The 14,362-nt window shown below is 39.1% G+C and overlaps 1 protein-coding gene across 1 annotated transcript in view; it reads right to left on the bottom strand.

Annotated features, from left to right (window-relative positions):
• The window catches only part of lrmda (leucine rich melanocyte differentiation associated), a 433,718-nt gene that overhangs the window by 129,266 nt on the left and 290,090 nt on the right, over positions 1 to 14,362 (bottom strand). Inside the window, exons 3-5 of the mRNA XM_062995130.1 lie at positions 11,520 to 11,646; positions 10,091 to 10,230; positions 4,432 to 4,558 (exon numbers count right to left, since the gene is read on the bottom strand). Coding sequence (XP_062851200.1) covers positions 4,432 to 4,558; positions 10,091 to 10,230; positions 11,520 to 11,646 — 394 coding nt within the window. The remainder of the gene's footprint in view (positions 1 to 4,431; positions 4,559 to 10,090; positions 10,231 to 11,519; positions 11,647 to 14,362) is intronic.

Genomic DNA, 14,362 nt, shown 5'->3' with positions numbered 1-14,362 from the left:
AAGCTGGGATAGGCTACAGTACACCCCCCCCCCCCCCCCTTCCCACCGACCCTAAAAGGATACGCGGTTAAGAAAGAAAGTGGGTGAGTGTATCTACTGGGACACATCCAAACAGTTGCCAATAAACATGGTTTGCATATTTACTAATAAATTGAATATAGTATTTTTAAGAAGGCTAATGATCTAGAGACAAAAATGCCCTCAATAAATATAGTTATCATTCTATAAATATTATGATCTTAATTGTTTAACATTATCTGCTTAAAGCAAATGCTTTTTTAACAGTTATAACACACTATTTCACCATTTAGTTTATTTGTAATAATGACACAACAGTGAAACATAACACACTATATTTCTTACATTTCTTTGTCTTTGCTTCCCCACAAGATATCCTAACTTTTGCAATTGACTGTACACAATAAAACATTTTTTTAAATCTAAAGTTCATGGTCATTTTTCCTGAGTTGTGTTACATTTACTAAAGTTCATCTTTAAAAAGAAAAACAAACTCCACAGTAAGAGCCACTTTAGCACACAGACACTCCTCTCCAGTCCTCTCCTTGTGCACTGCACAGCATCTGAATAGGAAATCTGTGAAAGTACTAATTACAGGCTGCTGTAACATGGTTAAGGCCAGCATGTCTTTAAATGTAAGGCACCCTGCCGGATGAAACATAAAAGCAAACACAAATAACTAATTATGCCATCATCTTCATGCGGGCGCTCACGCTCGCTGCGAGCTCGTCCCCAGTGCTTGTTAATTGGTGACCTGCACTATTGGTCAGCAGACAATCGGTATGATGATAAAGCCAATTAGAGCTGGGGAGTACACATGGCCCACAGAGCTTGTTGTGGCTGCCACATCATGTCTCATCTAACTCAAAACAAATGCTCAGGAAGCACTGGTATGACAGCTGTGGTGGGCACGAGCACAGGACTACCAAATGCAGCCAGCTTTCTCCTGGTCAAAAAATCCCTGACAAAGACTTAACTATGCAGAGGAGTGTACCCTCACAGCCTTAAATCACAGTTTATTCTGTTGTATGTAAGGGGTCTTTGTGACTAGGGCAAAGGTATTCCACTAGTCATATATACCCATATATACATATATGCATGTACAATACAATAAAATGTTTTTTCTGCATATCCCAACTTGTTTGGAAGCTGGGGTCAGAGCGCAGGGTCAGTCATTGTATGGCACCCCTGGAGCAGAGAGGGTTAAGGGCCTTGCACAATTCCCAACAGTGGCTGTATGGCAGAGATGGGATTCAAACTCTCAACCTTTCAATTGATATCCCAAAGCTCAACTCACTAGGCTATCACCGTGTTAATTCAATCAAAATAGCAGTTATGAACTGAGGCACTGGTGTTGGATAAGAAGGCCTAGCTTGCATTCGATGTTCCACTTTATCCCAGATGTGTTTAGTGGGGTTGAGGTCAGGGCTCTGTAAGGGCCACTGAAGTTTTTTCATACCAGACTTGTCACACATACTCTCTTCATGCCTTTCACTTTGTGCAAAGGGTGACAGTTGTGGTGGAACAGAAAAAAAAGTGTTGTCATAAAGATGGACGCATATAACTTATTTTATGATGTGTGCAGATGTGTTTGGTGGCAGGACAAAAGGTGACTTTTTGGTAGAGAGCAAGCATTTCTGTAAATCACTTACTCAGTGAGTGACAATGACAACTGAGGCTCAAAAACTAAAATTTCGCCTGTGTATACTAGACGACTGACAGCCAACATAGTTTATTAGCAGTAAGCAACCTGTTATTAATGAGGTTCATTGGGATGGGATGTAAACAGCACATTTCTGCATATTATATTATAGTGTTTAAATAAAGGTAAGTAAAATGTGTATGTGCCCTTTTGTGAGGAATCTAAAATAATATATACAAAACAATGTACTATTCTAAACAGAATTAAGAATACATGTTCAGTGGAACTTTAAGTTGGGTGGAATACTTCATTCCAAAGTTTGCAACAAACCATGCTCCCTCCATCTCCACGCCAGACTGAAGATCACTCATCATGCGGTTGTGTCTTTCTTTTTGTGACTTTAATGTTAAATCAGATAAGTGACTTCAGCATTGTGAACCCGGACAATAACCGCCTGTCTGACTATTATGATGAATGATCCGTTCTTTATGCATTTTCGAACAACCCAGTGTTGACTCACAAATTCGGCCCCTGTCATGAGACTGCTTTGTTCTTGCTATGCTACCACCACATGTACCTTTCAAACCCAGTGTGCAGCTCTCGGGATGATGTGCTGATGAAACCTCACTTAACCACAACATAAATATTTAAAAACTGCACAATTACATGGAATCAAATCATAGTGACGTTCATTTACGTGCCCTTAAGGAGAAGATGGGAAAAGAAGAGAAGGAGGAAAAAATGAAACTGAAAAACAAATAGAAGTGAGTGCACATTTCCATAACAAGAGAGGAAGGTCATTTTTAAATGTGTGCGAAATGGATAATTACACTTTTGTTAGCACCACAAAATAGTGTAGGCCGGAGTCGACATTAATAAAAATTTCTAGATTATGGTATACAATTTCATATGGAGGGCACTGAAATTTGGCACAAACTATGTATTTTTGTTGCATGGTTAACTAAACTATGTATGGAAAATTATAAATCCGGTGTCCTGTGAAGTGTTGGTCTAATGGATAGTATTTCTTTATTAAGATTTTAACGTCATGTTTTACACAGTTACACAAGATACATCAGTTCAAGTCTTCAATGTCAAACACAGTCATGGACAATTTTGTATCTCCAATTCTCCTCACTTGTATGTCTTTTGACCATGGGAGGAAACCAGAGAGAGAACATGCAAACTCCACACAGAGAGAACCCGGACCATTCCACCCGGGAATTAAACCCAGAACCCAGGATCTTGCTGTGAGGCAATGGTGCTACCCACCGAGCCACTGTGCCGCCTGGTCTAAAGGATAGGAGCAAAATGACTTCTTACCAGACTGCTCCAGTGTTTGAATGTAGTTTAAAATTATATGAGAAATGTAATATTATATCATTGTTCGGCTAAATGCTATTGTACTGTGCTATGCTATGAAAAGTATTCGCCCCCTTCCAATGTCTTCTATCTTTGCCATACTTCTTTATTTCTCACACTTATATGTTTCACTAGTTTTTAGACAACAGTATTAGATAAAGGCTGCTTTGGGGACAACTTGTCACAATTGATGGACTTATATATATTCTGCTCTCTAACAAAAAAAAATCCTGAAAGAGAACTTCTGCCAGTCAGTTTGTGTCCTGAAGCTCAAGTGCAGATGTTTTATAAAGCAGGACAATGACGTGAAACACACAAGCAAGTCCACCTCATGGCTGAATGGCTCAAAAAGAACAAATTAAGGTATTTGGAGTGTCTGAGTCCATGGAATAATCCACATTATTCCACCGAATATAAATCTTTATAATACAATAGCTTTATTAATTAAAATATATGTTTCTAAGTTAGGATTAGAGGAGGAAGAATGCCTTTATTTGTCATAAATACAGATACGCCCGGACAGTACAACAAAATAATTTTTTTGCATATCCCAGCTGGGGTCAGCAATTGTAAAGTGTCCCAGACAGGGTTAAGGGCCTTGCTCAAATGGCTGCATAGCAGAGCCTCGATTTGAACCGACAATATTCCGACTGATAGCCCAAAACTCTACCCACTAGGCTGCCACTGTCTCTAGAACCAAATCTGAGGCCACCACGGTGAGAGCGCCGAATCCTAGCCACTAGACCACTAGAAATTACTTAAAACTTTTACTATTTCTTTATTAATTTGGATTTTAATGCCATGTTTAACACATGTCATTTTATGGCAAGACCTGTATTATGTTTCTGTATGGTTATTTTATCTTGTCTGTATATTTGGAGGCCATTTAATATTTTCAGTTTTATTTGTATGGCTGCGAGGTAGGTTTCAACTGTTCTGGTGTTGTCTGGTGTAAGATTTTCTTTTAAAGTTCCAGGCATGTGTCTTTGTTGTCTTTCCTTGATGTGTTTGGGGTATTTTATTAGGGTGTGCTTTATTGTAATAGGTGTTTGGCAGATTTCACAGGTTGGGGGTTGAACTTTTACTAACTGACAACTGCTTTTATGTTTCCATTATAGGTCAGTGAGACCTTTTTATAAGTGTACAGAGAGAGCAAATCTTCTTCAATTTAAACAGACAGACAGAGAAGGATTGCACATGCACAGACACATGTAGTCAAACACACACACACACACATATGAATTGCACACTAATGAATTACACACTAGGCAAACACGCAGTGATCCTCCAAGCATTTAGATTAACCTTCACAGTGTAATTAATTTTCTACATGTAGTTCTGCCCTGAGGCCTAACCCTGCATGAAGTGCTGTGTTATACTAATAAAAACAGAAATAAATAGAAGCAGACCTGCTCGTTTTTGGGCTTGACCACCTTCATGAAGGCGCCACGTGCCTCGGCCTCCTGCTGCTCGAGCTGAGTTACTCTCCTGCTGTCCAGAAACTTTAGCTTTTTTAGTTTGTGCAGCACAAAGTACCTGCAAACCAGAAACAAATTTAAACATTGAATTTATTACAGGAATATCCTGATCAGTGCCTGGTATTAACTGTGCAAATAAGAATTATTATATTGTGGCTCTGACATTGTGTTTTGTTAATAGAATTTGTTATTTACATCCCAGTATCCCAGGTATACCAGACCCACAATGGTAATTAGCACTGATGCTTAAAGTATGGAGGACAACAAGGCTCCCAAGGCACTTTGATGAATGTGGGGAGTAAAGGGCAAGCCCGTTTGATCTAATTCCACAAATTAGCTACTGCAGCATAAATTGATGTGATAGAAAGGAGTCAGAACACAATGTGCATTGCAGCTTGTTGTGTATCCCATGGTTTGGTAACAAGTCAGGCCAAGTGGAGCTACTCAACACTTTCCAAATGTGCGAGTGGGCCAGTGATAGCTCAGTGGTTAAGGTACTGGACTAGTAAACAGAAGGTTGCCGGTTCAAGCCCCGCCACCACCAAGTTGCCACTGTTGGGTCCCTGAGCAAGGCCCTTAACCCTCAATTGCTCATCGTGTTCTGCTCATTGTGTAAGTCGCTTTGGATAAAAGCGTCTGCTAAATGCTGAAAATGTAAATGTAAAATGAGTGAGTGTGTGTGTGTGTCTGCCCTGTGATGGACTGGCAACCTGTCTGGGATGTTTACTACCTTTAGCCCAATAAATCCCAGTGACCATAAACAGGATAATGCAGTGGTAAAAAAAACAGACAATGAATGAATGAATGAATGAATGAACGAATAAATGATCCACTAGGCAGGCTGTTGTAGCCTAGTGGTTAAGGTAATGGACTAGTAATCAAAGGTCACTGGTTCAAGTCCCACCGATTCCAGGTTATCACTGTTGGGCCCTTAAGCAAGGCCCTTAACCCTCAATTGCTTAGACAGTATACTGTCACAGTACTGTAAGTCGCTTTGTAATGTAAGTGTATTTAACATTATACATTCACAGGCAAGATGGGAGATTAAACTGGAGATACTGGAAAAGTACACAAACCTGTGTACAGGTGGTGCAGGAGTTCTTGATTCCACTTTTATTAGATAAATTAAACCAGTTTACTTGGTGTTGATTCAGTGGTGTTGATGTTTATAAATATAAAATCACCTTCAGCATGGATATAAATTAGGACAACATAAAAATAGATTGGAAAATAAAATACACACAGCTCATGTGTCAAGCTGTCAGTGCTGTAACATCATGACTTTTTTTAAGCTTTCACACACCATCTTTCATTCAGACGCACAAAGTGTCATGAGATAATAACGCGAATATGGAGATGACAACAGATTCTTTCACAGGCTGACTGGAATGGTGGAAGCGACATGTCAAGCTTGAGCTAAACAGCAAATGAAATAGAGAGAGTGAGAGAAAAACACACAAAGAGAGGGAAAGCAAAAGAGAGAGTGAGACAAAGAGAGAGGGAGTTGCCAAAGAGTTCAATTTTGGTTTGTCTGACCACAGTGCAGTGTGTAAATGTTGTTTGTGATGCTGTTAGGTCATCCTGCAACTCTGACTGACTGCTGGCCTCTCTCTTATCTTCTCTTATCGAACATCCAAAAGTTTACCTAAGATTACCTAAGGATGCTGTCAAAGCAGGTCTGACCAATACAGACATGGACTTCACAAGACATCTGACCCATTTATCTGGCCTGCATGCCCATAGGTGCTTTGAATGACAGAAAGATGTGTGACTACAACAATTTAATACACTGTGTGTTGTGACACATTCACCTAATCACTACTATTAAAATCATCTGCAATTTAAGCCCCAGTAGCCCAACTGTTGGCCCATACCAGACGCCATTTCCATCATGTTCTCTGGCATCAATGACTCTTGGTCCCCAACAACCAGTCAGCAGGTCATGAAAGCCCACCTTTCAGAAATACGTCAAACCAGTCATCACCAAAGAGCATTGCAATGCAAATTTTTGGGAGGTGATGGTTAAATACTTAAATACTCAGTGTGTAGTGTTATATAACACTAATAAAACAAGTTCTAACTATTATTTGTGTATTATTTGTGGTTTCTGTATTGCATGAGATATTGTACATTTTTATTTGTTTAAAAATATATATGACTTTCCTACTGTCATCCCCACAAGCATGTTTAACATGGTAGGAGTCTTTACATAATAGAATGCTTTTATTTGTTATACATACATATACAAAAGTCCAGTACAATGAAATTCTTCTTTGCATATTACAATGCAGATTTTTGGGGAGTGGTCATAATGTTTTGGATCATCAGTGTATCCACTAGAAGTAAAAGCAAAACAAAAAAGTTCTAACTATTTATGTGGTTTCTGTGTTGCATCAAATATTGTAATTATTTATTTGTTTAAAAATAGATAGAACATTTTGCACACATGGTTTTCCTATTGTTCCATCCCAACAAGCAAGTTTAACATGGTATTACCATACAGACATGACTGGCTATATGGTAATCACATCCACTATGGTCATGGCTTGTCCAAATTTTTAGAAATACCTCAACCCAGTCACCTGGACATAATAATTTGGTCCTTTTTAAAAATGCATAACAAATAGCATTGCAATGCAGATTTTTGAGAGGTGGTCGTAATGTTTTGGCTCATCAGTGTATCCACTAGAGGTTAATAAAAAAAAAAAGAAAAGATCTAACTATTTATGTAGTGTGTTGTATGGGATATTGTAACTATTTTATTTATGTAACATATGTTCCTATTGTATACCAGCAAATGTTTAACATGGTAAGAATTAAAAATTTCATTCATGTTCATTTTTTATCACTGACATTCTAGTCAGAGCTGTGGTGGGTCCAGTTTCCTTGAAATCACTGGGCAAACTACTGTACATTAACATGCACTGAACAGGACACCAAACCAAATCACATCCACTATGGTCATGGCTTGTCCCATCTTGTAGAAATACCTCAACCCAGTCATCTGGACATAATAATTTGGTCCTTATAAAAAATGCATTGGGAGGGGGTCATAATGTTTTGGCTCATCAGTGTATCCACTGGAGGTAAATGGTAAAAAAAAAAATAGGTTTAACTATTTTTATGGTTTCTGTGTTGCATAAACATTGTAATTTTTTATTTAAGAATAGAAAGAAAATTTTGTACTTTCTGTATTTTCCTATCGTCATATCAATTCAAAGCATTTCACTGCCAGTTGTACTGTGTATGACTCTGTATGTGACAAATAAACCTTGATTTGATCAACAATAGTACAAGACAATATATGCATTATTTTTGCCCATTTTATTTACTTTCATCTGTTGCCACCACTTTATCCTGGTCAGGGTAGTGATGGGTCCAGTTTCCCTGAAATCACTAAGTAAAATGCCGCAACACACACTGAACAGGACACCAATCTATCACAGGGTCTTGGCTGCACTCCAAAACATAGCCAATCATGTCTATATGTAGATGCCAGACTGACTGGAGATTCAAACCCTGGATCCTAGCGGTAGTGGGTTAGCATAATTTACCACCAGACCAGCCAAGCTCCAGCATAATTTTGGGTATTTTAAATATTTGTAAAAAGCTGCTGACATCCTGGTTATTACAATTTCATGGCCAATAATAACAGTTTGGTTCTTAGTCATAATGTTTTTAGTTACAGTACTACTATTGTAGCTGCCCTATTTTGTCATGATTTAAAAGGTTTAGAAACTGGAACACCTGCAGTATTTTACTGAAAGTGTTTTCTGTTATTTTTAATGCTTTGAGATGTTTAAACGGATAAAGGATGTTTACTTAACTCCAGATGCAGTTTAAAACACCTGGGATCCTACTGAATTTAACGTTAGGTTCTTTAAACACTGATTTTAGGATTAGATAACTGAATTAAAATAAAAGCATAAATCCCTTGAGGTGCATGATGACGAATATGGTCATAAGCTGCAATAAACACAGTGGTGTGTTTACTAACACCTGTTCATTTCATTTGTCTAATTAAAAACAGCCGCATACAGTATTTCACTGTGCTACTGACAATACTGTTGCTTTATGTACGTAGTACTTTTGTCAAAAAGACACACGGAGATGTAATATGTTGCCTGAGGTCAGCCCTGTTAAGGCCTGCATGCTGCCTAACCCTGTCAGATGTTAAATCTGCATCATGGATGAACTGATGTATTACTACGTGACATGTAATGAATATTACATCACTGATCCACAGCTGCTGTCAATCATGAAGAGAATGGCCTAGTCCTGCACTAATCGGAGCACACGAGGCACAGTCAGTAAGTGGCGCATTTAGGTTTGCCACTATGGTAAATGATTCATACTGAACACAGTGTCAGTAAAATGCACTTAAGACTAAGATAGACAAAGGAATGCATTCTCTCCTTCTGACGCTCCAACTCACCCTCCCTTTAGCTGACAGGGTTTCAAGTTAAAAAGCTGACAAATGGTGGTAACATTGCATGGCATTGCACTCCCGTGGGGCCAGGAGTGATAATAAATGCATGATTTTATCTTGTAAGAAAAGCCAGCAAACACCAGTTTGTGGTTATCACAATTCACACATGAAATCGATTTTGCAACTCATCATGAACAAGAGGTGAGGTACCTTTAAGAGAAATGGGCGTATCGCCTAAGGGGGCAGCATTTGAGAAAATAAAAAAATAAAGTAAATATAAAATTACAGAAATTTGCCAAACAAAACCTTCTTAAGGAAAAGCAGGATTTAAAGTAGGATTTTTCCATTAAAAGAAATGCATGTCAGCAATAAAAGAACTGTCATCTCACACGATAATAATAACATAATAAAAACAATAAAGTAATATAGTTTCTTTTACACTTCCTTTAAGCCCTGAATACATAATGCAATATAGATGCATTTAAAATGTGCTGTAAAGCATCCACTATACCTTTAAATTCCCAAAAAGCCCAAAGACACCCTTACATGCTACATTAAAATCTGTAATACTTTAAAATGCATGAGTGTGCTCAGCTGTAATGACACTCTAATAGCTTCAAAACAGAAACAACAGGATGACCAGCAGCAGGAAAAACAGTGCTACAGAGAACAATAAGCAATTAACTGCACCACAATCATCCAATTACCCTTATTTATACACATCTTATAAAACACTTTTACAATTGAAGCTTAAAAAATCATGTCACATAGTAATAACCAATAAAATCTTTTAAGAAAAAAATGTTGAGAATATGATACCAACAATTCTATATTTACAGTGAAGTATGGTGGTGGAAGCATTATGTTATGGGGCTGCTTCTCTGTAAGTAGTAATGGGACATTATACACAATTCATTGTAATACAAATTCAGGTATAATGTACCTGCACATATTAAAGGAGAATGTAATATCATCAGGCAAGAAACTAAAACTAGAGTGAGAATATGGACTTTCCAACAAGACTACAACCCAAACATAAGGCCAAAAAGAGTTAAAGACAACATTCTAAAGATTTTTGTGCATAAACATGTATTTTTGCCCTTGGTGTGTTATAATATAGTTTGTGTGAGTGTGTGTGTGTGTGTGTGGTAGGGCTCTGACCTGTATCTCTGGTAGTCATCCTCATCTTTATCCGAGCTGACCAGCTCATTGGGACAAGCCTCATTTCCCAGCAGGCTCAGGTACTCCAGTGTTGGTGACACTTCCTGCAAATGCTCCAGCAGTTCCTCGATATCAGTGATGTGTCAGCGGTCAAGTTAAGGAATTTACTGTCAGCCTTGTAAACTCACCCAACATGTGTCAAAGTTTAGAAAAGAGTAGCTACAGTTTGTTTAAAGGGTAGAATTTAACCCATGTCACATTTGACTGTTTTCATGCCATGTTTTGCTCTTCATTTTCAAGGTGGCATGGTGCAGAACATTACGACTTGGACAAAATGATGGATGCCCCGTGGTAAAAAGGGTTAGTGACTTTTTCTCTTCGCACCATGCGGGGAAACAAACAGGCACTTCACAGCACATTCATCACTATTACATTCACTTCATTGGAAAAGGGAGCCAAAATGTGTCAAAATACGACGGCACTAATGCAGCACTTGAATTTCAATGGCAGCGGGCCACTACAGGGTGTAAATAATTGGCCCATTAGCATGTGCAGGCCACTTCACAGCGCAACTCAGGTTTGAGCTGCTGACACTCAGCCGAAGAAGAGCTGCCTGTAATGGTGAAAGAGGAAAGCCAAGTGCTAGGACATGTCATTATCCCATGCTAACAAAGCGGTCTGGGAGAAATAACATGCAAAAATGTAGCAATTATTTCAGAACGATCTGATCGGCTGAGTTTTCTTACAAGTGCTGTAATTTCTTTATTCCTGTCTAAAATGTCTTACATTGAAGTGAATATTATAAATATTTATAATATTTGTATTATTTTGATGTCTTAACATGTAGAATCTGGGTCTGTAGGTGTAATTGGCACGTTATTGTTTGCGTCCAGTGTTTCTGGGTGGCACCAAACCCACCATGAGCTGTGAACTACATCTTTAAGAACAAATAGTCTATAATGTAATGTAATGGCCAAATAAAGATAAAGAAGAATATATATTAGCAGTTTATTTTTTATAGATGTCTAAAATTCTGATCTATCATACAAAAATAAAAGTAGGGGAATGCTATTCTAATCAATGTCTAAACTTCTTTTCTCATTTGCTGGGACACTAGAATAAAAGCCCGTTTCTCCATTGCCTGCTGCATTACAGCTTTTATGAGTCTCTCTTCCACTAGAGGTCACCATGGCACAAAGTCAGTTCTGGTAACTTCACACCCACACCATTCTTAGGCAAAAAAGAATCTCAATTTAATACAATAACACCATTTAAAGAGCATTTAAAGCCCTGAAGTGTGTAAAGACAAGATCCTGCACTGAATGGTGAGCATGCAAGGAGATGGAGTTCCCACTTACCATAACTCCCTGTTCCCTGTGCTGTAAATCATGTTCCAGGACACAAAAGCAGCACCAGGCTGAAAGGATATTTGGTTCTTATTGAGTGTCAGGGTATGGAGCCGTGGTAACCTGGGCAACCGGACGTCATTTCCTAGAAGATTGTTGTCCACAATCAGCTCTTCCAGTTGGCTGAACACTTTCAGGCCTGTCAGTGACCTGCAATGATAAGGCACAAGAGGAAAAATGATACGGCCCTAAATCTAGCCGACCATTATGTGCAGAAATAAATATTTCAGCCAGCCTCTTTCACAGGCCAGAATAGTTTGGGCTTGGGCCTGTCAGGAGAGTGAATGACAAGAATTAGTGGTACTAACATCCCCTGGCATGGCATGGCCTCCTTCGCACGCCTGGCAGTATGAGTGATGAGGGTCACTCGTGAGTAGCCAGGATTCAAAACAAAAGGGCTTCAGAAATGCAGTGCGCCGGATGAATTTGTCAATGTCTTGTGCCTTCAGGCACCCAGCTTTGCCTGACCCTAACCCTCCATTCCCAAGATAAATAACTCTGTCACAGTTCACCTTCACTCCCCCGACACAAATTTAACTTGTCATCCATCATTTTCCCAGTGCAACTATAAAACCCTGCCACAAACTGAATGACTGCGACTTCCAACACTTGACCATGATGAGTGCTTTTAGAGCACAAAACAATACTTCATAGCAGGAAAAAAGTTTGATACTCATTTTTTCCAACTTCTAATACCATAAACACACACACACTCTTGCACACACTCACACAGTCCCAAAGGGTTCTCCCCTAGCAAGGTTCCCTCCCCCAGCTCAGTTCTGGCATAAACATGAAGGAGGGTGGTACTCAGGCTCATGTCGAGGCCTTCCAAAGTTCACCGCATGGATGGCGCACAATGCCGGGGTGTGCGTTTCTAATCCCTCAAATGGCAGAGGCTGACAACCTACAATGTTCCTGTGTCCACCTTCAGTTAACTGACATTTAGTTCTGTCAGCTCACCTTGGGGAAAGAACAATTCAACGGCAATTGAGACTGCAACTCAAAGACAGGCAATACCCAAACAAGCCTTCAATGACAGCCTGGTTTGCATTTTATCTGGCTCTGTTAAATCCTGAATAAAAGGAGGAAATCTCAGGCAAAAATCACATGAGCAAACAGGAAGGGAGGAAAGGTCAGCTTATTTATGCAAATCCTGTCTTATGGGACAAGGCTGTGTCACTGCCGAACAAATGTATCCAAACTCTGGCTATAAGCCATGTCTTTAGTGCTTCTGTCTCAGCCATGCTTCCATACATGGGATTAGTAAAAGACTAAAGGTGACAGAGATAAGAATAATAAATGGACAATAATAAAACATACAGAAAACAATACATTATTCAAACCTAAAAATCATGGCGTGTATAAAATCTATTTTTAAAAATATGAAGAATTATATAGTATGAATATAGAGAAAGTATATAACATTTAAATATTCACATTTAAAGATTTTTAGTTTTTATCTAAAAAATAACTAAGCTGTAATATTTATCTACAAACCCCATTTTCAGAAAAGTTGGGACATTTTGTAAGATGCAATAAAAAGAAGAATCTGCAGTGTGATGTTTCACTAATCAGCTGCATTGTTTTGTAAATATAAAAAAAATAAATGTAGTGGCATTTTTAATAGGATACATATTTGGATTGCAGGCAAGCCAGTCAAGCACACACACTTCAATAAAGATATGCTGTTGTATGTACTGATACATAGTTTAATTCATATTCTCATGTTTAATTGTATATATAAATATTAATATATATATATATATATACAGTGTATCACAAAAGTGAGTACACCCCTCACATTTCTGCAGATATTTAAGTATATCTTTTCATGGGACAACACTGACAAAATGACACTTTGACACAATGAAAAGTAGTCTGTGTGCAGCTTATATAACAGTGTAAATTTATTCTTCCCTCAAAATAACTCAATATACAGCCATTAATGTCTAAACCACCAGCAACAAAAGTGAGTACACCCCTTAGTGAAAGTTCCTGAAGTGTCAATATTTTGTGTGGCCACCATTATTTCCCAGAACTGCCTTAACTCTCCTGGGCATGGAGTTTACCAGAGCTTCACAGGTTGCCACTGGAATGCTTTTCCACTCCTCCATGACGACATCACGGAGCTGGCGGATATTCGAGACTTTGCGCTCCTCCACCTTCCGCTTGAGGATGCCCCAAAGATGTTCTATTGGGTTTAGGTCTGGAGACATGCTTGGCCAGTCCATCACCTTTACCCTCAGCCTCTTCAATAAAGCAGTGGTCGTCTTAGAGGTGTGTTTGGGGTCATTATCATGCTGGAACACTGCCCTGCGACCCAGTTTCCGGAGGGAGGGGATCATGCTCTGCTTCAGTATTTTACAGTACATATTGGAGTTCATGTGTCCCTCAATGAAATGTAACTCCCCAACACCTGCTGCACTCATGCAGCCCCAGACCATGGCATTCCCACCACCATGCTTGACTGTAGGCATGACACACTTATCTTTGTACTCCTCACCTGATTGCTGCCACACATGCTTGAGACCATCTGAACCAAACAAATTAATCTTGGTCTTATCAGACCATAGGACATGGTTCCAGTAATCCATGTCCTTTGTTGACATGTCTTCAGCAAACTGTTTGCGGGCTTTCTTGTGTAGAGACTTCAGAAGAGGCTTCCTTCTGGGGTGACAGCCATGCAGACCAATTTGATGTAGTGTGCGGCGTATGGTCTGAGCACTGACAGACTGACCCCCCACCTTTTCAATCTCTGCAGCAATGCTGACAGCACTCCTGCGCCTATCTTTCAAAGACAGCAGTTGGATGTGACGCTGAGCACGTGCACTCAGCTTCTTTGGACGACCAACGCGAGGTCTGTTCT

Source organism: Trichomycterus rosablanca, chromosome 5 (assembly GCF_030014385.1).
Source record: "Trichomycterus rosablanca isolate fTriRos1 chromosome 5, fTriRos1.hap1, whole genome shotgun sequence".
In the NCBI taxonomy this organism is placed as follows: Eukaryota; Metazoa; Chordata; class Actinopteri; order Siluriformes; family Trichomycteridae; genus Trichomycterus; species Trichomycterus rosablanca.
This window is presented reverse-complemented; position numbering and strand designations above follow the sequence as displayed.